The following is a 25638-nucleotide window of genomic DNA, read 5'->3' on the forward strand; positions in this document are numbered from 1 at the left end:
CTAAAGGAAGCATTCCCTCCACTCGTATACGATGGTGGGCCGGCCCGATGTGATGGACAGTGAAGATAAAAATTCACCCCAAATAATAGGACCACCATAAAACTGACCCTACGAACCCAACCTAGCCACCTCGGCGGAAGGGACGCACCACAATGAGTAACATATTTCAACGGGCGCAACAAGTGGTTCGCATTGTGCGGTGTACGGTGCTACCCTTTTCTATGTGCTTCTGGTTTGTGTGTGTGCTTTTTTTTTGTTGCTTTAATAAGAACGAAAAATAGGAGCCACGTACTGGTGGTGGCAGTAATGATGATGATGATGATGATGATGACGGTGCTGGTGCGGTAGTACAGTGGTAATAATTTGTCCGTCTCGCGAAAGCGGATCCGTTTGGTGGTGAACGGACAAAAAAAAATACTCCAGTCACGTCCACGAGCAGCGAAAGCGAACCCGTTTGCCGGAGTTGACGATCGGGACGTTGATGACTGGGACGATGATTGTGGGCCTGAAGCCTTACCATGTCCTGGCATGTGCGACGTGCAGTGTGTATTTATCTTTTTCACATTCCACATTCGTCCCGGACTGGTGCGCTATTCGGTTGAATTGGAAACGTGCCCATTTGCGAGCGTCAGGGAACGAGGAGGGCGAATGTCCTGCCCTACGGGTCTGGGGAAAGCGTTGTTCTCCACCGGCCCCGATGGTCAAGGGCCGAGTGATGGGGTTTTATGGAATTTTATTTGTTTTACTCCACCGGGCGAGAACCCGGATGCACATTTTCAATTTAATGAAACAAACGGCACGATGGTTGCCGAAGGGGAAAAGCTCACATGGAAAGCTTTATCACAAATTAAAAAAAACGGCGTTGCAGGTTGTATTCAATTTGCGAAAAACCTTTCCAATTGCAGGTTTGTTGTTTAAATTTAAAAAAAATAACCCCACGAGGCGCTCGAACCGATCTCTACCGGAACGTGACAGTCGAGATTCAGCAAAACCTCACCTTGTTAACGCTCGTAACGCTGGTATTGTTTGCGATTGTTTCACTCCGACTCCCTCCCTCCCTTCGAACAGCCCTGCCGCCGATGGATCACACCCTCGCCAACCACCCCCACACACCCCAGTAAAGCATCCTCCTGCACGCGGCAGTTAAGGTTAACCTCGTGGAAAATCGACCATCAACAGGACGAACCACGCCAACGGGCCGATGGTGAACGGCCCATTCGCACCTACACCAACAACCCACACCCACACAACGCCCCCAACCACCGAACCGTGGGCGTGTAATCTCGAAGCTTCGCGGCACCCTCTACCACCCGGTCCGGTGCATGCAAATGAACCCCCACCGGTGGGACGCGTAAAACGTCAATGGAACGTAAATTATCGCATCCCCGCGATCAAGCAGCACGGTGTCGAAGGACACTCCGTACGATGCCACTCCCAGCCGAGGGATTGTAAGCAGGGTGTGCCCTCGCGACCAATGACAATGGCCCCGGCGCGGTTCGTCATCATAGTCGGTGCGTTGTCGGTGCTGGTTTGGTCCCCGGGGATCCGTGCCCATCCACGATCGGTTACAGGGCGCCCCAGTGTCGAGGACACCGAAATTGGGCAACTTCTCAGCGGGCTTGGGGAGACCCCACGTGATGGAGATGACTACGGAAGCTTCGAAACGGAGGACGATCCGGTCGGTAATGGAAGCGTCTCCATCGAGGAACGATCGGTGCATAAGCGGAGCTTGAGTAACCTCGAAATTCCACCGCTCAAATGTGACAAGAACTGCACGGTGTATCATGTGGGCGTGCTGATGGCGTCCCATCTCGGTAAGACTCGCAGGTGGCCCTTTTTTTTAAGGGGTGGTATTTAACGTGTCGTATCACCGACCTACGCAGACTCACCGTTCGATCTGGAACGCTGTGGACCGGCCATCGATCTGGCGCTGGATTTGGTGAACCAAAGTCTCATGAAGATACACAACGTGCAGCTGAGCAAGGTGCAGCGCAGGTGAGTGCAATGCAAATATTGACCTTAATTCCATCGACCCATCCCTGACCGGTGGGGTATCAAAGGGAATAATTTACCCGCACCGATACGGGTGTGGGTAATCCGTGTCGGTAGCTTAAATCCGTTACGGTTTCAGGGGGATGAATTTATGCATTGTCCTTCCATCGCACAGGTTGTGTGGGTCTTTGGGTTTTATTGCATCTCTGCACAATCAACGGGTTGATCGAATGAAGAAGCTAATCTATGGATTTTTCCCCCCGAATCCCAGCGTCAGTTCGCTTTCACAGCACACTTCAACGCCACAATCGATGGCCCCAAATGGGCATGCAAATTGGCGAAAGTACACCCTTTTTCCTTAGCTCACCACCGTGAGATCAACACGTAGCCCACCGATCACACCTAATCAAAATTGCCCACATTCACCACCCGGACGGTGGTTTGTTTGGCAGGGATTTTATTCGTCCCGCTGTTATTGTCGTTGTCCTTCTTGTACTTTCCTCGGAGGGCCCGGGGTTTTTGTCCCATCAACCACCATCGCATGCAACAAGCCTCATCAACTCGGGCCACGTGCCATCCCATGCACCGAACGTGAGCTGTTTGTAATGAGTAAACTGTCCGCTTCCGTTCGGTGGTGCCATAAAAAAATAGCACCAAGTCACCACGCGACGTGTTGACACGGCCCGTTCGTGAGGCTAGTTCCTCGGGCTGGGCAGGAGACGGTCCTCCTCCTGATGAACCTCCCGTCACATTTCACGCAGACACGTTTTGGGCTCGTTTTCGACCATTTTTTTTCTTTCGTTTTCGGACCTATCCGTATCCTTATCCTTGCGCGTCAGCTTCTTTCCGTGCCGGAAGTGGTCTCCAAGCCGAACTCCGTAAACCCGCGCGCGTGGCACAGTTGTAGGTCATCACATGCGTGCGTGGGAGTGTGTTTGTGTGAAAAGCGAGAGTAAATAAGCATACTTATGTAAATTATACGTCACTGTCCGCCTCGTTTTTCGGCAAGGGGTATTTTTTTTGCACCCTTGTTTGCACTCAAAGTCGCATCCCTTTTTTTGCCCGGGTTGCCATCGTCGTCGTCGTTTCGCCGGTTTGGTGTCCTTTCGCCGACACAAAAACCCCAAAATCATGTGGCGCCACACGCGGACTCGTAGCTGAAAAGAACGAAGACGAACGAACGAACGAAAAAAAAAACAACCAGACCGGGAAGGAAAGAAAAGAAAACTCGGCCGGAACTCGAATGGAACTCGAGCGGCTGTGGAGTATGCAAACACCGCAAGCTGACACGTCCAGGATAACCCCAATCAAACCGAGCCTGATGGTGCCTCGGGGCCAGCTTAATTCCCTTATCCATGGTGGGCAATTAAATGGCGTCCTACCCGCCTCCAATAAATGCTGGCCATTTTTGGTTCCGTCGCGTTTTGTTTGCGATGTTTGGGGGGCGCGCGCGCGAGCGCCTTTCGCAGTCCACGCCAATGTCTTTCGGTTGTTGACGCTACCTTCTAATTTTATTTGCCATTTTATTACCGCCCTTTTTCATGGGGTGATAATACGCTCGTGACGGTGCGTGATGGTAATATTTATCGTGGGTGGATTTTTTTTTCTTCGATTCTCCCCTCATAAGGGTGTAGAAGCTAATCGAAATTAGGTTCCTATTCGAAGGATGATTATTCAATAGTAAAGCCCTACCGAATGTACGTTGCATCATTTGCCTCTTGATGCTTTTGAGTTGATTAAAACACAAATGAGGCTTACAATTTAGCATGGTGGGTGGATTGCAGCAAAAAAGTCACCTTTCTTCCCTTTCATTTGCTCCCATTTGTACACGAGCTTTTTGCATTCCTCTTCGTCGTTGAATTAAACATCCTGGTCCACCGATCAATCCAACACTCATCTTTTACATCGTTGTAATAGCACCCACTCGTCATTCCGTCCCGTCCAATTCAACCCCATGGCCTCTTCTCACGCGCGCGTGAATATCAATTACACCTTTTTTTTTGTTTTGCTTCTCGCCCTCTCGCAGCTACGCGTCCTGTTCCGGCTCCAGATCACCCGGACTTGCGGCTGACTTACACTTCAAGAAAAACGTGATCGCTTTCATCGGTCCAGCCTGCGCGTTTGCCCTCGAACCCGTGGCGCAACTTGCCGACTACTGGAACACTCCCATCATCACGGGCATGGGCGATCAGGTAAGGAGGACCTATCCGCCAAGGACACCGTGTGGGTGTGTGTGTGTCGATGAGCAGTCCGGTGATTTGAAAAGCAAATTTATCCAACGAATCACCGCAATTAGTGTTTAATCTACCGTTAAGCAATCAACCCGCGCGTCGGTTGCGTTGATTTACTTCTCCAGCATCACCAAATGGCGCCATTTTCCTTTGCTCGCTCGCAACGTCGTTTTGGTCATTATTTTCTACGATTGTCCTTTCCTGTTTTGTGCTTCCTTTCTTGCTGCCTTTTTTTTTTTGCTTTTTCACTCCATTCCGTCGGCGCATCTTGGTGGATTGAAATAATCCACCTCCCGTCGTCCTCGGAGAACGACCTCGCGGCCGCCGGGACGCGTTCGTAGGACATTCGTTTATCGTTAGCTTTTGGTCCGATAATTTCCTGATTGGTTCGGGTTCGTGATTCCTGCGAGGCCTTATCTTTGTTCCTCCTGCTTGATGTCAGCACGTCGCGTGGCCGCAGTCATCGGAGTTTGCTTTCTTTCTTTTTTTCCCCCGTTCAGCGCATTGTCCTTTTTCCGAGTCAGACTCATCGAAAGGAAAACCTACCCTGGTGCTGGTGAACGCGGCTTCTATAAATACATCTCAATTTGTCGATCGTCCGTGTGTAAGCTCGCCCGTTGGGCTCGAACTTGGTTGATCCTTTACGCGGGTTATATCCTAGATTGGGATTGGTTGCCCGGCCGCCAACACTAGAAATGTCGCAGAAAATGACCACCCAGCGTTTTCCCTGCTACCAGTTCAATCCACTTCCAAACGCCAACGCGAGGAGAAAGTTAAGTCTAATGGGGTGAAAATGTATGCTCCGATGATTATGAAATGTGTTTTGCCTTTTTTATCTGTCTCTCTCTTTCTCTGCATCCACTTCACCGACACGGCGCGACAGGATGCGGAAACGGTCGAAAACGATCGAAATGATTTCCCACCCGCCAGGAGCAGGCGTTGGAGTATCTTTCTTTCGTTTCGTTTCGTTTTTTTTCAACAAACGGTTCACCTCCTCCAGACACCCAGTTCCGGGGATTCAATATGCTGCCATGAATGTGAAATTTTATGCGCATAAATACATACCTAACGGGCACGGTACGGTGTGCATCAGCGCTCGGCTAGCCGGCAGCAAGGACACCATTGTGCTTACGAACTGTCTCATTTGTCGCTTGCGCTTTAAAGCGCGTGGATAATTTGTCATTCGGGGCTATAGGGATTTGCAATTTAAGATTTTGTCCCGGTTTTCGGATGTGCCCTCACTTTGATTTTGACATTAAGCGAATCAAGCTGTCACATTCGTATCAAAGCAACCGGTGTTTCCTTAGCAACCAAAGACACGTCGTCTCGTTGTCAACGAAAAGCGCCCATTTTTCATTAAAATCGTAATCCAATTTTATTAATTTTTTAACACCTCACTGGCTAGCTTTCCCGAACGACGTGTCAGCCGGCTCTTCATGCCGACGTACTGCACTTGCCTGCACTCGCTCAGGTCATTCGCCTGTTTGTCTTATTTCCCAGCGCTGCGACTTAATTGGACATTTTTATCGCGCCCTCAGCCCGTACAAAGCGGTCGTCTACACTTTTGCACCTGGTCGTTCGAAACACCTTACGGTGCTTGTGGTGCCGCCTTGGAGTCTCGCTCAACCGTTTCTCGCTCATAATGTGCTTCTTAATTGGCCACTGGCGGCGATGGTTTGACCGAAGCCCGCCCGGATGCCGGTGTCGAGTTTGGACCGGGATTTATTCCCCAGCGGCTCCAGGCTACCGGGCTGACCTGCGTGGCCCATGCAAGCTTGCTGGCTCCAGTGCGGGAGCCTAGATTGAAGTGGAAAATTATAGTTCCCTTGCTAGTGCTTCCACGCGGCAGTGCATCCTTTTTCACCTTTGCTCTTGCTCCGCTCCCTTATTCTCTTGCCGTTCACGCCATTCTCTTTCTATTCTTCTCGTCTTTGCTATTATTTTGCGTTCGGTACGTCTGCGTTCGGTCCATCTCACACAGGCGGTCGTTCGTCCGCCCCTCGATATCGATATCGAACCAGCTTGGCTACCGACTGTGAACATTGTAATCATGCTAACGGATGCTCCCACCCAAACCCCATCACCCCGGGGGAACCATTTCCAACCCCTTTTTGCACCTCTATTCACTCTCTTCTCCACAGCCACCGTCGGAAGGTGAACTCTCGGTGACATCCGGCATTCTGGGCCGATTGAGCAACAGGTGGAAAAACGATAGCTCGGTAAGCCCATTTCATTCGGCGGAGGGGTTGGGTGGTTGGGAAAGCATGAAGAGGGCAGCGGGGATAGTGGCACCATTTGCACTTTGGCCCCGGCAGGTGGGGTGGGGGGGTGTTCAATACTCGTCTCATCTCGCTCCTCATCATGGTGTAGGGCATGTTCAAGGATAAATCGCGCTACCAAACGCTGACCCGCATGTCGTACTGCCAGTGCCGGTTGAAGCTGGTGTTTTCGAGCATCTTCCGGCAGTTTGGGTGGCGGCACATCGCTCTCATCATCGACCGGTCGGATCTGTTCTCGTTGACGGTTGGCAAGAACCTGGAGTATGGTTTGAAGGACGAAGAGTTGCTGAAGTTCGTGCGCGAGCTGGACGGAAACGACGAGGAGGACATCGATGCCTATCTGAAGGATGCCAGCATGTACGCTCGAGGTGAGTATCAGGTGTGAGTGGGTTTACATTTGTTTTATCGTAATCAAGGTGTGTTTTGGAGATGGTGTCAAAATGGCGCCAGCACACCATAGCAATCGTAGTGATCCATGAAAAAACGGGGTGCTGTCAGTTTGCTGCTGGCAGCTTCTGGGAATTGATGTCAGTCACAAAATAGAACACCTCATTCTCAGAAAAACAAATTCGGAGAAAACATACATTACACCTTAGGTGTTGCAATCTCACCCTTTCAACACGAACGCCGGCAGCGTGTGATGAAAGGCTTCATTAGAGATTTTCTCGCAGCATCACATGGGCCTGTTTGGAGAAGCAAAATGAAGAAAAAAAGGACCTACCGGCTATTTTGTGTTCCCTTGCCCCGATCGGAGAGTTTATTCACCCAAAAACCCATCCCATCGGCAGGTTGGCCCGAGCATTAATTAGTTCCCTACTTTCGATTCTCACCCTCACCTTCGGACAGTGATAATACTCTCCGTGCGAGGCTCCCTGGTGCGGAAATTCATGCTGTCAGCGCTGGCCCTCGGCATGACGCGCGGTGAGTTCACCTTTCTGGACGTGGAGATCTTCCAGAGCTCGTACTGGGGCGACCACTACTGGGAGCTGGGCGATGAGGACGACTTCAAGGCGCGCAAATCGTACGAGGCGCTGTTGCGCGTGTCACTTCTCCAACCGACCAGCCCAACGTATCAGTACTTTGCCGAAAAGGTGCGCTCCATGGCGAAGCATAACTACAACTACACGTTCGTCGAGGACGAGGAGGTGAACTTTTTCATCGGGGCGTTCTTCGACGGTGTCTACCTGCTCGGGATGGCGCTAAACGAAACGCTCAATGAGGGTGGTGACATTCACGATGGGACGGCCATTACGCGCAAGATGTGGGGCCGTGACTTCGAAGGTAGCTAACATCGTCGTGTTGGTGACGTTCATGGTCCTTTCACTCCATACTCGCTCTCTCTATCTCTCTCGCTCTGTACACCAGGCATTACCGGGCACGTGCGGATCGATGATAACGGCGATCGTGACGCCGACTACTCCATCCTCGACCTGGATCCAATTACCGGCCGGTTCGAGGTGGTAGCGCATTACTACGGCATCACGCGGTAAGGCGCCCAAAACAAAAGAAAAAAAATGGCGTCCCTAACGTTGAGTAACGGTTTCTATTTCCCACCCGCAGCGAGTACTCCCCCGTCAAGGGCAAGAAAATCCACTGGCCGGGTGGACGCGAGGGCCCTCCACCGGATGTGCCCAAATGTGGGTTCCTCGGCACGTCACCGGCTTGCCAGGGAAATGGCGGTAAGACCCGTTTAGCCCGTTTCGAGACCGGGAAACAATTACCACTAAATCACTGCCTAGACATAACGATAATGACGAGCCCGCTGGCAAACCCCGCTGGTACTCATTTTCATTCCACGCGTTCTCTCTCTCTCTTTCTCTCGTTTTCCATGCTTTTCCACGTGATTCCCACCCGTCCAGACATGATTATCCTTTATGGACTCGTCGGATTCGGCATAATCTCCGCCTTTGCCGCAGCGGTCACGTATATCCTGTGCAAGTGAGTACTGTTTGTTGGCCGGAATCGCCTTCATGCCGTTTCTCGTCGGCTCAACGGCAAGGTTCCCACTCCCCATCGGGATGAAATTTCATTACAATTGGGGCTAATTTGTCTAATTAGTGCAATCGATGCAATAAAATCTCCCCGGTGTTACCATGGCGACGAAGCGTGGCGTGCTTCGACAAACGTCAGTGAACGCTATGGTTTTCGTAGGTGTAGAGACACCAAACAAAAAACAAAACAAAATGTCCTTTAAAAAAATGCTCCTCTCGGAATGCTGTACGGTACATCCGTGCTTCACATTCAAACATTATTAACCTCCTTTATGTCTCCCCTTTCATGCGCTAATCCCAACCCGACAGACAGGTGAAGCTTAACAGCGAACTGAACAACATGTCCTGGCGTGTCCGACCCGACGAGGTGCTGCTGGAGGTGGGCAAAATGTTTGGCAGCAAGATGGGCCTGCAGAAGCTCAACTACGAGGTAGGTTGAGGTTGGGTTTTGGGAAGCGCAACCCGTGCCCACCCGTGGATCGAAAGGACAGCGAACCCCTTCCCACGAATAAGCGCAACTCATCGTTTCAATTATAATTGCACACCGAGCTTCGTGTTGCTGTGAATGGCACGTCTAATGAATTATTCAATCGAAAATGGAAAACACAAAGACATCTCGTTTCATTTGATGTTCCATGCCAAACGCCCAACCCAGCGGTCGGCGAACTGGGGTCGGGTGAGTTGGCAGAAAATGGATATAATTGTCAGCTTCGGTGCAATCCGGTGCAGCATTGAATAATACGCGCTAATTTCTCGTTTCATTTGACGTTGGTGTGGGCTGTGAATGCGAGGAAAACAAGTATGGCTGCTGCTTCCACAGGCTATTCTGGGAACATTCGAGAACTGCGGTCATTTCATTCGTTTCAATGAGCTCTGTTGGAAGTTCGAAACCGAAACCTTTTTGGGAATTTCAACCACTCATTCACGAGCAACATGCACTCCAACAAACCACTCTAATGTCTCCTTCATTCGGTAGAACTTTTCGCTTCAGCAGTTCGGTCTCAACTCGGGCCGGGTCTCGATCGCTTCCGGTAACTCGCAACTGCCCGCACAGCTCTTCACGACGATCGGCATCTATAAGGGTGAACGGGTTGCGATCAAAAAGGTCGCCAAAAAGAAGGTCTACATCACCTCCACGTTGCTGTGGGAGATCAAACAGGCGCGTGATGTCAGCCACGAGAACACGGTACGGTTTGTGGGCGCTTGTATCGATTTGCCGCGGCCAACCATTCTCATCCTCACCGAGTACTGCCCCAAGGGTAGCCTAAAGGACGTGCTCGAGAACGAGGCCATCCAGCTGGACTGGAATTTCCGCATGTCGCTCGTGCACGACGTAGTCAAGGGTATGGCGTACCTTCACAACAGCGACGTTGGAGTTCACGGCAAATTGCGCTCCTGCAACTGCCTCATCGATGGACGGTTCGTGTTGAAGATCTCCGATTTTGGCCTACGCACGTTAACCACACCGTCGGAGTACGTGCGCGATCAGAACTACTACAACAGTAAGCACCTCGGGCTGGGCGTTTGTCCCCATGCGTATGTTACTTCTCATCAAGTGTTGAACTTTACAGAGCTGCTGTGGGTGGCACCGGAACTGCTGCCGGCCACCGTTATCCCTGGCACACCCGCAACGCAGAAAGGTGACGTGTACTCGTTCGCCATCATCCTGGAGGAGATCGTCGTTCGGGGTGGCCCTTATGAGACGGCTCGTCAGTTCCTTGACCCGCAGGCTATAGTGGAGCGTGTGGCACTACACGAGAGCCCACCCTTTCGGCCGTTCGTTGGTCAACGTGACTGTCCTCCGGACCTTCTCGATCTAATGGAGAAGTGCTGGTCTGACAGCCCAGATGATCGACCAACGTTCTCTGGTATCCGTAGCAGTGTGCGGCAGATCATGAAGTAACGTCCAACTGATGGTCCTTTTCGAACTGATTTTAATGTGATTTTTTTGCCGTTGCTTTCAGAGGTTTCTGCGAAAACTTGATGGATGATCTGTTGCGGCGTATGGAGCAGTATGCGAACAATCTCGAGAGCCTGGTGGAAGAGAAAACGGAACAACTCAGCATGGAGAAACGTCGCACGGAAGAGCTGCTGTATCAGGTGTTGCCTCGGCCCGTCGCCCAACAGCTGCTGGCCGGTGAGATGGTACAACCGGAGCAGTTCGAGTGCGTCACGATCTACTTCAGTGACATCGTCGGGTTTACGGCTTTGTGTGCCCAAAGCCGCCCGATGGAGGTGGTCGACTTTCTGAACGATCTGTACAGCACGTTCGATCGCATCATTGGATTCTACGACGTGTACAAGGTAGAGACGATCGGTGACGCGTACATGGTGGTGTCTGGGTTGCCGGAACGGAATGGGCATGATCACGCGCGGGAGATCGGCCTGATGGCACTTGCTATCCTGGATGCGGTGAAATCGTTCACCATCAAGCATAAGCCGGATTATCAGCTGAAAATTCGTATCGGCATCCACTCGGGGCCGGTGTGTGCCGGTGTCGTGGGACAGAAGATGCCACATTACTGCTTGTTTGGGGATACGGTCAACACCGCCTCGCGGTTAGAGTCCACTGGACACCGTAAGTAGGAGCTTGCTGTGGCAGCGGTCAAAAGAAATAGACTCAACAGATCGTTTTTTTTTTCATTCCAGCACTCAAAATACACGTTTCGGAAGCGGCCAAACAGATCCTGGATAAGTTTGGCACCTTCCGGACCGAACTGAGAGGAGACGTGGAGCTGAAAGGGAAAGGCATCGTGACGACCTACTGGTTGCTGGAGTGCTCCGAGCCTGACCCGAGGTATCACACCGTTATTCCAGCGACTATCACCTCCTCTAATCTGCCTTTAACCGCTCATTCTAGACCTCCGACGCCGATGAAAAACTACAACGAGAATGAGGTGCCGTTCCCGATCCTGTTTCCCGCGATCGGGAAGTAAGCTGGGGATGGGCGCCACCTCAACCTGAAACCATTATGCTGGAGTGCCCTTGTACCGTGTCAATGTTAGCCAACTCAGTGTCTTTTTCGCTTCGTAGTTCGTAATCAATCCAAAAGCGGGGATCGCATTGCGATGAATGCCGGTTGGTTTCTTAGCCCGATCAGAAGGGCTTGCTGGCATCGTTATCCTCGTATCCCGTGTCAATTCAATGGATCAGCGGGTGTGGCAGCATAGCACACCCTTTTGATGTTATCGTGCCACGTGTGGGCACGTGCTTTGAGAGCGTTATTTGAAGGGAGATACAACGAGAGCGAAAGGAAAAGATGAATGAACTATTTTGTGTAGGATTTACGGCAGGCAGATAAACAAGAAACAAAACACCCATGTGTCAACTATTTAGATGTATTTTCTCTGTCCTTGCGTCCAAATAAATCAATGTGGATATACAGATGTGTAACAAATTTCGCGTGGAATGTGATTATTTTACTCTCAAGTCATTTCCAATTTGATTTTTCGAAACTCCATTGAAGTAAGCTTACAAGCCTTCTTAATACCAGTTATCGTTACAAGGCTTTCTTTAACAACATATTTTAGATTTTTTTTTCAAATTATTATCATGAATGACCATGCGCCTCCATCACATACTGCGACACTTTGTGACTCCACCACATGCTTTGATTCCGGGCGCATCTATAGATTTTTCGTTTAAATTTTGTGAAAGTATTTCTAAGAAAGCTAATAAACCTTCTTAAACCCTTTTTCCATTACTAGTCTTCCATTAGCAACATATATTATTTTTGTTCAATTAATGATCTGAAAGACCATGCGCTTCCATCACATAATGCAACTCTGAGAGCTTGCATTAATTTTTCGTTTAAATTCTGCGAAACTGCTTCTAAGCAAGCTAATAAACATTCTTAAATTATTTTTTGATCATTATGCTTTAGTCAGTAAAAAATAAATAAATAATTATAAATTATTTTTATTTTGTTACTGTCATGAATGACCATGCGCCTCCATCACATACGATGACATTGAGAACCACCATCGATTTTTCGATTAAATTCTGCAAAACTCCTCCTACGTAAGACAATAAACCTTCCTAAAACCTTTTTTATTACTAACCTTCCATTAGCAGCATATATTATGTTTGTTCCATCATTGCCATGAATGACCAGGCGCCTCCATCACATGCTGCAATACTGGGCGCCTTCATCGCTACGCTAAGTGGTGTTTAATTTTGTAACAATTTTTCCACCCTCAACACCACCAGCGTGATATGTTAAACGTGTGTGCATAAACTCATTTCTTGCTACGCTACAACCACCCCATCAATCATGCAAACCTAACCAAACCCGTTACGAACCGACACCGCAGTGACGGTTAGCAATTTCTTGCGCGCCTTTTCGCACCCTTTTCTTTTTATACCCACAGTAATGCACCATCCCACGGTTGTGAGGTGCAGCAACCATTATGTCCGGCACGCGGCTTGCGTTCTAAGTGCGCCCTGTTTACGCTCGGCAAATATCGAAACACGCTCATTTCACCACGTCTACCGACGGATCCGGCTCCTTAACCGCACGGTATCGTGGCGGGATCAAGAAGAAGAAGGGGATGAAAAAAAAACACCTACACACCCTCCACCCGTGGCGGCTCGCCAACCCAACAAGCCCCCCACCGGTGGATTTGTGCAAACTCGTAAAATGGCTCTCTGTTTACAAATCGTAATAAAGCGCAGTCCACGGAGCCACACCAGCACGTGAGCATGAGAAAGAGTGTACCTATCTGGTCACTCATTCTCTAGCCTCGTGAGTGGCAACAACCCGAGCTACTTAGTTGGGCTCCTTTTCGGCTTTTCAGTTCGGTTGAGTTCCGACCGCACGCATCGTTAACCCGCAAACGGGAACTCGCAAGGAGCTGCAAGGACGAAACCGACCTACTGCATGAAGCAAGGATAACCTAATTGCAGGCTTCTGCTCCCGAACGCACGCAGTTCGTGTTCGCAGTTCGGCGCGTTCGGACAGCATCCCTTTTGCGTTCGTTGGTTTCGCGTTCCAGCGTGTTCCAGCACGCCAAACCAACCCGCTTGAAAGCGAGCCCTACAGCGTATCAGAGTCCCATACGGTGCAAGGACGCACGAGTGGGTCCTTTTTATTCTTTGGCTCCACCATCACCACCACCGTTTTCTGTGACCCTCTCCCCGGGTACTCCACTCGCAAGTGGTCCCATAAGCGAGCGAGGCAACACCGGGACACGCAGGAAAGGATTCCCATTTTCGCCCCACGGAGCGACTGAGTGTGCGTGTGGCTCTTTAAAGTGCTTCGTGGCTTACGGTGCATCTCAGTGTACGTCGCGTGCGGTCATTGTCACCGACAGCGAGTGCAAGGGATAGTAATTTTCCCGCAGTTAATACTGGGTCTCTCGCTTTCGTGTCGTCATACAGTAGTGCCTCCCTCGAAAGTTACTTCGGCCCTTCTGCGAGCGCATTCGGCCTTGTTTCGCCAATCGCAGCAGGCATGTGAAGCAGCAGGAGTGAAGTGCACGTTTCACAGTGCTCCTTCCTAACGTGTGTGCGTGTGTGCGTGCGTGTGTACATGTGGATTTTTATGGAAAAGTTCGTTTATGAACCACCGCTTTTACGAGGGCTTTGGAGGAAAAATATCGAACGCGTGCACGTAGTGCTTCATCGAGTTAGCAAAACTTATCCCGGACCATTCCCATCAACAACCACCGCAGCTGTCGGGGAGATATAAATTCCACCTCAGTAGTCCTTGATCCATTGCCTACTAGGACCGAAGCGGTGAGCCACACGAGGCAAGAGAACGATCGCCACCACCGTGTTTTTATAGACAATCGTGTGTATGTGTTTTCCTTCCCACCGGACAAACGAAACATCAGACCCGTTCCTACATCCAATCATGCTTTAATTTTCTCCACGGATTAATCCCTCCATCCATCCTTCCTGGCCCCACGTCTGGTGGTTCCACCAGGGCAGGAAAAAGGGACACTGCAGATGGCCATAATTCGATTACCATGTGAGCGTCCCTCGAGCAAACGTATCCACCCTCTAGCCGCTCGCCAGCCTGTAGTGTAGTGTGAAGAGACCGAAGGTGAAGTGTGATGAAAGCCATCATGATAAGGCTCGGAAGGGCTGCGGAAGAATACTGAACGGGTCGGACGGACGGATGCGCCAACAAAAATGGCCCCAAAGGGCTCCCGGCTTTTGCTGATGGGATTACTAATCAGAGTTTCATGGGCCCGATGGGTGTTCCACCGCCACTGGTAGTGTGTTTCGGTTAGTTGTGGGCTGGTGGAGATTCCCAGCACTAGCCACCCCGCGCAGGACTCCCTTTTCACGCTTCCTGGACACGCTGGACAGATGCAAACGGCGGCCAGGATGCGCATGAAGTACGGGAAGCTGTTCATCTTCTTCATGATCTGCTTCAACCTGATCGTGTTTTACTACTCGTGGAAGTATTTTCTCACCAGCGGGCACTACCTGGCGGAAACGCTGACTGGCGGTGGTGCTGCTCGGGGACATCCCGCACTCCCACGCCGCCCCGGAGCAGCACCCGAATCGATCCCGCTCGTCAGCTACGAGAGTTCGTACCGTGCCGGTGACCCTGGAGGGGCAACTTTCAACCGGATGCGTCTTAAACCAGCCCTCACGGAGGATCCTCACGGGGGTGGACACGATCGGGTGCAGCACACGAACGGATTCCTGCGAAAAAGCATCACGTTCGTGTTTCGCGATTTCTATGACTTCGACAATGACCTGCTGCAGTCGATCGGCAGCGTAACGGCTCTTATCCCGGGCGTAAGCGTATTTGTGATCGCTCCCGAGCTACCCTATCCACCACTGGACATCTTCAACCCTCCTGGTGGAGGTTCACAACCCTCGGGTGGTGCGGGCACCTCCACCAACCAAACGGCGTCAGCGAACAGACCACGTGGAACGGCACCGGCGTGGTTCGCTGAAGGAAGCAACGTGCGCTTTTTTCACCTTGCGTACGACGTCACGAAGACGCTGAGGGATGCGTTTCCGGTGCTTCACGTGGCCACGCGATACGTGCTGTTTATGCCGGACGGTGTACGGTTGACCGGACGTGGGTTGTTATCGCGCATGCTGCGTGAAATCGACACACCGTCCGGTGATGAGTTGCTGCTCCAGCAACATCAGCACCTGCTGCTGAAGCAGAATGGCCATGGAGCTCGTCCCGGTGGTCGACCATTTGACGTGAACCGGAAGCCAGACCGACGCATCATTGCTGTGCCGTTTGGGTCGAACGCGAAAGGTACGGCCAATTGCGTCCAGATGCAGCTCGATTTGCCCAACTGGACGCTCGAGTACGTCACCGGCAACGAAACGGACCATTGTGACATGGTAAGTAGGGCGCGAACGATGGATTGTGCATTTTATCGAGCCAGTGAATCCACTAGCCTAAATCTCACCGAAAACCGGGATCATCATTTTCCAAATTCCCTGTGACTTGGGGAAATCCCCATGCGAACTGGATCATAATTTTCCGGTCTCGAACAAAACGCTGCTCTTCCTAGAAACGAGGGAAAAAAAGAAGGAGAGAGAGAGAGAACAAGCCAGAGCTTGAACCGCAATTAAGCTTCCTATTCGAGGTGGGTTCTGAAACGAACGATGAATTGAGGTGCCTGTTTCCCATCCCCACCCTCCCTCCCACCTCTTCCGCCCCCAACGAAATCATTACCGACCGGTTTTGCATACCAAACAGCATCCGGTGCCGCATATGCGATCTGATTGTTAATGTGCCGCTCCATTTCGGGGTCTCGTTTTTCTTTCTTTCCAACCCCACCCACGCCCACCCGGGGAGGGGTTTTTCTTTTTTCCTCTACCCTCCTCTCCCCCCCCCCCACCACAATTCCTTTCGTTTGTCACCACGATTCTCCTCCCCCTCGATGGTTCCGGATGTATTTGTGCCATAAATTTGTGCCACCGTGCCAGCGGCCGGTGTGTCCCTTTTTTGTCCCCCAAAAGTGCCCGAAGTTCGATGATGATGCGCGTGAATGTGTCCGATCCTTTTTGCGGTGGTTTATACCCTCGGGTCGCGGGATCGATGCGGCAGATAAGCCACGCGTGGTGCACTCGTAGAGCAACGGTACGTGTGCCGGAACCGGAAAATAATCGACCGGTATTAATATTCAAAATTTAATATCCTAAATTAACATCCCGCCGCACCGAAGCCCACCCAACCACACGGCCCCACGTGAGCACGCATTTATCCGCTCACGTGTGGGCGTGTATGCGTGTTAGTTCCTTCGTTGTTATCTGACAGCTCCGTTAGCCTCTTAGCTTAAATGCTTGCGCTTCTCCCGAACGTGGCGTGTTGCCGAAGAGCAAGTTTTCGTCCTTGCTGCTGGAGACATTATATTCTCGCTTGTTCTGTCACCAGATCACAAAAGAACCCTCTCACCCCCGTTGGGGGTTTGCTCTCCCCCAGACACCACTCCAAGCTAACATGTCGCACAGAACGGATTCATCTGCAGCTCCAAAAACTGACCAAAAAACAGGGTCAAAAGGCCAAAGGATCGGCTACGATGCAGGCGATGGCTTCATTGCTCCCAGCCCAAAACAGGTACACTGCTGCTGCACTCCTCCCAAGCGGGTTGTTTGATTGCAATCTGGAATGCGGTGGCAGCTTCCGCTCTCCCCCATCGGCCTCCATCGACCGTCAATCCCGGGAGCAAGGGGGTGGTGACAACATTTCGCGTCGTGAACCGGTGCGGCAAATTGAGGCGTTTTTTAGGCGCTCCCTATTTTCTCTATTCTAGTGAAAAAGAAACATTCTAGGCGAAAAAAGTGGCTGCCTCTGTCTGCGAGCGCTCGTTTGCGCGTATCGGTATGCTTCTAGGGAACATTTAGTCCGTTCGGTTTGTATTTCGGTTTCTACTCTCTTTCTCTCTCGTCCGATCCCCGGGACAAGCCAATCGAAATGAAAAACTTCCATCAGCTACCATCGGATTGCACTCGACAGGGACAGAGGGAGCGAACGTTCCATTTTGTCGTGCCCGGCGCTGTCACGCTTCGTTTGCAAAGAAGTCGCTTTTCTGATATTCCACCGCTCGAGAGGGACCAATTGCTAGAGTGGAACCGAGGGGTAATTGTTGTCGGGAAAAATATTAATCATACCACAGATTCCACCTGACGGGGGGAAGTTTGCTGCGGTGATAAAAATAGCACGGAAAGTGAGCAGCTATCTTTAAATTGCTCCCGGTTGGTGGTTTGCAGACTCCTTCAGAGTCTCAGCTAGGGAACACTCCACTGGTATGAGCTCAATGGTGGACTTAAACTTGCTAAAATGTCGGCAAAAACGGTGAAAAGCCTGTGGACGTTCGTAGTAGGCTATGAAGCAGCTCCGATTTGGACGCTGCTTTTGTTGCATACTTCAAGGCGTTGAGATGGCTTGAGAACGACTTCGTGACACAAAAGCTACTATTTCTGGAATATTTACTTACAGCTAACTGGTCATTTGCACCACGTGTGCCGTTTACCTGCTACTCTCTCTCTCACACACACACATACTTCAGTTCCCCTTTTTCTTTTCACCTTACGACCCGAGGGGACCATTGCGATATTTGTGTACATCTCATTCGCCCAACATCGTTACTGCAATATTGACTTTCCCTGCCAATAAAAATTCCACCGTCCTCGGGCGGGCCACCGTACGGGGTGCAGATTGAGTGCTTCCACCAGGAGATTCGCCCCCTTAAGCCACTGCAATCCTATGCGACGGGACTAGATCCTTCCAGGCACGCGCTCCAGAGCCATCGTCCTCACACAGCAAGGCCGCCCCGGGGCATTCGGCGATGTTTCACCATTGCTTATATCTATCTGCCTCCTGCACCACTCACAATCTCACTCTCTCTTTCTCTTTCTTATCTCCTTTCCAGTTCAAACAGAAGCACGCCATCCTGGTCGAGACGGAACTGCTGAAGGAGATGCCCGACGCCCTGTCATCACCCTTCCCGGACGTGTTCTACATCCAGGCCAAACTGGCCGGCGTCAAGGTTCGTTTGGGGCTTCAGAGTGGAGAAAAAAAAGGGCACCCCACAGGAGAAAAAAAGGGGCAAAAACAAAATACGCCAACGGGAAAACGTTGCCCGTTCCACAGGCAGACCGGCGGATGCCTTTTGTGTGGAGAAAATTGGTGCTCCTCGTGATTGTTTTGTTTGGCGCTATATGGGGATGGTGTTGTTTTTTCTCTCCTTCTTTCTCTCTCTCTGCCTCTCTCTCTGTCTCTCTCGCTCGCTACGGGCCAAAACAAAAATGATTGCTTCAGGAAGTGCAATTCCCGGATACGGTTACGAGGTTTTTGCCTCGTGTCGGTCCCTTCCCGGCTCGGGGGGTTTTGTCACGCATTCGCTCCTCCATCCGAAGCCAGTAAAGCATCCCCCGCCAGCGTTGGGGGCTCCTTTGGGGGTTTTTGTTTCTGCCTTCGTGCCTGCCGGTCCCGTCTTCTTCCAGGCGGCTGGCGATGCGACGATGTGCTTTCTTCCGGTTTCAATTTCGGCGCTGCAAACACCAAGCCGTGGCGGTGTGTCCGTGAAAACACGAAGCAACACCATCTCGCATCGCATTAGGCATCGGGGCGTAAAATCATTAAACGTTACGGTGGCCCACCGTCCTCTCCCCTCCATCGGGTGGGTGGAAAAAGCTCCCGGCTGTCTTGGTCTTGAGCTGTCAGGGTGCAGAGCCGATTAAGCGACGCAGCACGGTTGGCCCTTCAGGGTAGATTTAATGCCTTTTGGTTTCTTCCTCTGCCCGGTGCGCCACTTTCGATGCCACTTCAACAGGGTGTTCCGTTGGTTGCCCTTTCTGACGGCACTATGGGACGGAAGCTGGCAGGGCCATGGCCATCCGATTTTAATCAAAACAAAGTAAACGGCAACACCCGGAGTTTGCGAGGAAAACAAATTTAAGCCCTTGCAAGGGTTCACCAGCGAACGCCGAATACTTCGACCGGGATCATTTGTTAACTTCAACAGCCCATCAAGCCCCACGCCGGATGGGGTTTATGGGGGCGGTTTCAATGCTCGGTTTTGAGTCGAGTCGGTTCCGAACCTCGCACATTTGCCTGTCTAAAGCCGTTCGGGCCATGTTGAACGTGTTCCTTGTTCGTGGTGGGTTTAAATGAAAATTTTCTTCCCACACACACCCACACCCACACCTTCCACTCGAGTGTGCCCGGTTTGCTGGGCTTCAAATCAAGCGGATCCTTCTTGGTGTGAACGGGTACCACATTCCTTGCCCTCGGTTTCGCTCCATTTGCTCCATTTTCCCCCCGCAAAAAAAAACCCAAACTCCGGCTCCGTACGTACGCATTTATCACAATATGCCCGCTCGATGCCGGTCGAAAGTGAAGGCGATGCCACTGTCGAGACCCAAAAATCCTCAAGAACCAAACAAATAGGTGGGAGGGCAGCAAAAAAAAACTCGCCATGCTCCACCACCCAATCGCCTAAGCCCTAATGCCCTCGCCATTCCGGTCCCGGCGCATGTTCCGCCGGCAAATGGTTATATGAACACTTCATCTTTCTGTCCCCGCGTGGCTTGCCGGTGCTTTTCACCGAAAAGGAGCGCGTAAGCAAGAGGCAAATAAAAAAAAAGGGAGCGAAAAGGACTATAAAAAAAGCTGCTCACCCCTGGTGGTCTCGAGCCATTGTTCGGTTTGTGAACTGGTCGCTTGCGATCTCGGCACCACAAACGCCACTCGCATGTTGAGAATTCCAAGGATTCGTGTGTAGTATTTTTCGTCCTTTCGTCCTTCCGGTCCGACACGCGTGACCCGGTTGCCGTTTCTTTCCGGCCAGTTGTGGGGATGATGAATTCGAAAGTGGCAGCTACCGTTCAGGTGAATTCCGGACCTGCCCCGCTTGATTGTCGTTTAAGAACGAGTTATATACACGGCTGCTTTTTTTTTTGGTGTTGGCCTCTTTTTCGCTTTCCCCATTTCTTTTGCTCCACGGGCGGTCCGAAACCGTTTCGGCAGGGAAAAAACGAGTTAAGCTGAGCGCTTTGAAATCGTGCCCAAAATTAAGCCAATGTGTCTCTGGATGTTTCGAATGAATTCATGCGTTTCGTGCGATTTCTCCTTTCCGGTTCGGTGCCAAACGGCACCGGGATTCCTTGAATCTCGTTTTTTTTCGGCTTCGTTCACGGCCCTTTCCTCTTGAAAGCTGGAAAGTGTTGATAGGACGAAAATCGCTGCTGCCCGTTTGTTTGGGTTTTGAACCAATTTCCTTTTTTTTCCTCCTCGTTCTATCTCTGTTTCCTTGACCACTGGGTAGGGTTGATTTTGTTCTGGTTCGTTTAAAAGTTAGCCTCCAACAGACGCATCCACATTTCGACCGTTCTCCATCTCTTTCGCCCACTCGAACGGTCCCGTCTTGGTTCACAAAACGATCGAAACTGGGCACCTTTATGGTGCTCGGAAGCTTTCGTTTGATTTCGAACATTCGATGTCTAGCCCCCCTGTGGAAACTGTCCCATCCATCCAGTAGGCTTTGAAAAACGCCTCTGCCTTGGAAGAGTAGGCCATGAATGTTCCGGTGTTTCGTCGGCTCCGTTTTTGGAATGTCGCCCAAAACCTGGCGTCTAGGAGCGTTTGTTTTTTTTTTCTTTTCAAGATATTTTATATGCATTCCGGAAAGGACCTCGGGACAGCCACCGTTCCCCCGCCGAGCGTGCTCACACAGGACGAAAAGGTTTCAATGCGGCTTTTGAAAAGAAGCTTAAAGGTTTTTGAAGCACCTCCCGGTGAAGACATCCGAGCTTGATGTTTTTTTTTGTTCCAGTTGCGGCTTTCCCCACAATAGGCCCCACCACATTGCGAGAGGAAGAATAATCTGTGGCAACAGCAACAACAACAAAAAACAACTCACTCCACGCCAGTGGAGGACGCTTCGCATATATATTCCCCACCATATTCATCTTTCTCGCTTTAACCCGGTTTAAAGCTTCCAACCACCACACTTTACATCACTTCCGCGAACGTTCGTTACGCTTTTCTGCCACGGAAAAGTGCTCGGCGAAAAATTAGCATCCAGTAAGTGGATTTAAACGAAAGCGTCTCATGCGGAGATAATTTAACGCACACGGCAATACGACCTCATCCATCCATCCATCCATCCGCGATCACGATGGCGGCCGGGTGCCATTGTCGTGCGCTTATGCCTACCGGTGCTAATTTTAAAATGCTCACGGTAAATATTCCACCTTTTTTCCCGCACACCGCGTGTGAGCTGCGCCATGTGTGTCAGGACACACGTTCGCGCCAGGAAACGGAAGGCAACACGATGAAAGGCCGAAAACGACAGCCGGGAAATGGTTGGGGTGGTTGGGGGGGAGATAATAACGAGACGAAATCGGATAACTTTTCATCGCGAAAACGATGATGCTGATGTTGCTGATGGACTATCACGAGTTACGAGACTTCGGTTGACGGTGCGCGCCAGGAGTCAAGTGGAACCAATTTCGCTTCCCTTAAAAGTTCCAAACCGGCGCACACCCACACACACGCAGAGGCGAATCGCGTGCGCGTTACAAAAGTTTGCTCCGTCTCGGAAGCCACAAAAACCCCCGCCACCATTAGCTTTAAGGCAAGGGCTTGGCGCTCTGGCGCGAGATAAACGCTTGGGCCCAAACGTGAGCCACCCACCCACCAGTCCACCCACGCAAAACCAACGAAATGTCCTCCGCCAAAAACCAAGTAGCCGGTATTATGAAGATAAATATTTGAGTTTTACGATGTCGGGAACGTCGGCGAAACCGGGCTTAAGGGCGATGGTTGGTGCGCGCGCGAACGTCGTGACCTTGCTGTGGGTGGTGGGTCGCTTCTGCCTCTTTTCTTCTCGCGGTATGTGGTTTTTTTTTATTTTATTTTCACTCCCATTTACGACCGAAGGAGTGAAAAACATAGCCAGAAACATCTCCATCTCCGACACCCTGCCTTGCCCCGTGCGGGTTGGAAAGAACACACTCGTGAGGAATGCTTTTCCGGTTCCTTTTTTTTATTTCCACCCCCATCCTAACATCCCCCCCCCTCCACGGTGTTTGCCCGCGGCGATACGCCACAAATGAACTGCCCGGACAGATAGACTACGATAATACGAGCTCGGTCTGGTGAGTTGGAACGGAATAAAAAAGCAAAGCAGCAGCAAAAGAAAGAACACAACAACAAAAAAACACCCCATCCCAAAAGCAAACAGTTTTCCCCCAAAACAATAGCTAATGAAAAACCGCCCATGCGAAAGGACGCGGCAGCGCTCGGCTCGGTTTTTCCGAGATTGTCCACTCCATATTCCGGGCCGGTTGCGCGTTGTTTGCTTTTTTTCCCATTTCATTCCCGTTCATCGTCCTTATTTATCCTTCGTTAATTCGTTTCTTTATATTCTGGGTCAGTGTCGAGCGAATTCTTGTCTCTTCTTCTTCTTTCATTGTTCCCCCTCCTAAAGACCTCGAATGCCTCTCCCACTACTCGAAGCGCACGAACGAAATGAACAATAGCGCCGAAAATCGATCACCATGCCTCGCAATCGAACCGTAGCAGTCGCGGTTCGTGTCCTGCTTTATCCTCGCGCCGGTTCCGCGTGTGCGAGTGTGAATCCCTCCGGTGCTTATCTCTGTCCCCAGCCGGCAGGAGTGCCATCGAACTTCTTTTGGGGCCTCTTCGCGCTCCAGAGAAGCCCCCATTAGCGCGTATCACGTGTTCGACGATGATGGCAGCTGTGGTGCTTGCCACGACCGCAGACTGATAACGCGATGTGCAGAACTTTCGGCGGGATTTAATTTTCCACTAACGAATGCCACCGTATTCGGTTTGGGGCGTCTTCGAACGCCCTATTGTGCTCATTGCCACAGCCTGCCGATGACAACGTCGATGACTCATGTGCCGGTAATATTTGCAATTCAATTCTCGCGGTATCGAAAGCAGGAAGCAAAACGTCTGGCTCGTGGTCGTCCGGAATATCGGTGTGCTTGCATATTCCACGCTACGGTGTGGGATCTCATTCAATGAGCACATTACGTTGCAAATGAGCCGCAAGATGTGCGATTGATTGATTGAATGGAGCAGCCTGCAGCTGAGGTTGTTCCGATCGAAACGATTCTCTGCGAGCTTTGGTGGGTGTTCATTGTGGCATCGTAAACCTGTGAGCCTCTAAAAGAATGGTTTCGCAAATGGAAATACAATAGAGCGCTCGTACAACTGCTAACAACAACGCAGCTGTCAGGATCTTGCTAAGCGCCTACATCTATGCAAAGCGCTTGTAATGCACACCGCTTAGTGTAGCGAGCGAAATTAAGTATCCTCAAAAAGGGCAATACGTTTGTACCCCTCCAAATCTCTAGGCTTTAAAGGTCTTCGTCCTTGCAAAGCCGCAGCTTTCCGCTCGCGAAGAAAAGGAGAAACATTCCCGAACAAGCATTAAGTGCCGATAACTACCCTCCAATTTCTAGATTATAGTCCAAAGATACCGCCACCGACGCGCTATCACGCAACACATGCAATCAGGCGGCAACGGCTTCCCACGAATAGGAAATCGAAACCGATTTCCCACCTCCCTTCGTTGTCGCCCTCACATCCACACGCTTCCCGCTCCCCGTGGAAGCGAATTTGCATTTTCTTTCGGGTTTCAACTCGACGGGCTCCAATTTCGACTCCGAAGCTCGTACGCCGCACGGGATTGCAACGCAAATCGATTCGTGGGTGAGAGCCAGACCTTCGAATCAACCTGTGGCCTACGGGTGAAGCCAAGGGTGGTCCAAAAAAAAATAACTCGCAAGACGCCCTCGGTACGGCAACGATGCGAATCGATCGAATCCTCGTCCTCTTTTGGTGCGAGGAAATCGAACCCACGGAAGGCAAAAAGAAGCAAAAAAGAAAAACGGCAACCCAAAACCAATTCCAACCGACCGTCGGGGAGGAAATCAGTTCCGTTGTTCGGAGGTATGTCCCGCGCCTTCCGGGATGGAAATGAGATGGTGTGTCTGTGTGTGTGGGTTTTTTGTAGTTTTTCTTTCAGCGCAGGTCCTCGACCATTATCGACGCCTTCCGGGGAAAACAAAAAGGGCATCCACTCCCTGTTCCGGCTTAATCGTTCTTTCCATTTATTTTCTTTCTCTCTCACTCTCTCACACAACACACACTGTCTTTCGTCTATCTCTCCCCAGAAAATGCTCCTGAATGGTGCGTTCCAGGACGGCCGAAAGCTCTTCACATCGTACCACACGAAAACGAAGCGCCGCAACCAGCGCAAGGAGCAATTTAAGGCGCTCTATCGGCGCCTGCAGGTGAAGAAAGTCGTGCGCAAGAACTACCTGTACGATAAGGCCCCAAACCGGGGTGCCGGCATGGGTGCACCATTCGGTGGCGCTGGAGCCGCCCGCCGGAAGTACGTGAAAAGCTACGAACACAACAACCAAACCATCTCGCTGCTGACGGAGATCACGTTCTACGGTTGCGAGAAGCAAACGCGCAGTTGCATCGGCCAAGTGCACAACGGAAGGCCCTTCTATCGGTATCTTGGCCGGAACACGCCACCTTGCTGCATGGAAAAGCTTAAAGCCGTCTTCCGGCACGTAGTGGATGAGTTCGAAAACGTTGGAATTCGATACTGGCTCGACAACCGTGCGCTTCGGGACGCGATCGAGCTGAAAGGACTCGCTCCGGACGCGTACGAGATCGATCTCAGCTTCAACGGGGACGATGTGCAACGATCGATGGCCCTAAGGAAAGCTCAAGCACGCCCGTACACCGACGAAGCCGGCTTCCACTGGTTGAAAGCGACCGATGGGCACTACTTTCGGGTGCAGTTTTCGAAGGTGAACACGATCGCGATCAACCTGCTGCCGTTCGATCTGTCGAGTGGCGAGATGGTACGCCCGAGCGGTTTCTACGGGTGGAAGGCACGCAAGTTTTCGGTCGAGTTTCTGCACCCGATGTCGACGGTGCTGTTCCTCGGCAAGCCCATCATGTGCCCGAACAATGTGATAGAGTATCTTGAGGTGAAGAACGTCAAGTAAAGTCCAGGGCCACGTGCAAGTAGCTAGCGCTAGGGAAAGGAATATATATTAAACGCGAACCGCGAACCGCGATCATGCAAACTAACCATTCAACCAACGTTGCGTGTACATACCATAAGCCAGCATCAATACACAGAGACACCAAATTGGGGATAA

At 51.1% G+C, this 25638-nt stretch overlaps 2 protein-coding genes across 2 annotated transcripts; both read left to right on the forward strand.

Moving 5' to 3' along the window:
- The first annotated feature begins 1480 nt into the window (after positions 1-1480).
- On the forward strand, positions 1481-11845 carry LOC128722609 (atrial natriuretic peptide receptor 1). The gene is made up of 15 exons (XM_053816283.1): positions 1481-1814; positions 1884-1995; positions 4019-4184; positions 6365-6442; positions 6594-6870; positions 7349-7783; positions 7868-7988; positions 8063-8181; positions 8362-8440; positions 8803-8923; positions 9470-9995; positions 10050-10392; positions 10458-11071; positions 11143-11290; positions 11354-11845. The coding sequence occupies exons 1-15, from the start codon at positions 1481-1483 to the stop codon at positions 11427-11429; spliced, it is 3549 nt and encodes a 1182-aa protein (XP_053672258.1). The 3' UTR covers positions 11430-11845.
- A 2963-nt stretch (positions 11846-14808) lies between these two features.
- On the forward strand, positions 14809-25482 carry LOC128726461 (ribitol 5-phosphate transferase FKRP). The gene is made up of 3 exons (XM_053820275.1): positions 14809-15813; positions 18351-18467; positions 24631-25482. Exons 1-3 carry the CDS (start codon positions 14809-14811, stop codon positions 25480-25482), a joined length of 1974 nt encoding a protein of 657 aa, XP_053676250.1.
- Positions 25483-25638: the final 156 nt, after the last annotated feature.

The sequence above is a fragment of the Anopheles nili genome, chromosome 3 (assembly GCF_943737925.1).
Source record: "Anopheles nili chromosome 3, idAnoNiliSN_F5_01, whole genome shotgun sequence".
NCBI lineage: Eukaryota > Metazoa > Arthropoda > Insecta > Diptera > Culicidae > Anopheles > Anopheles nili.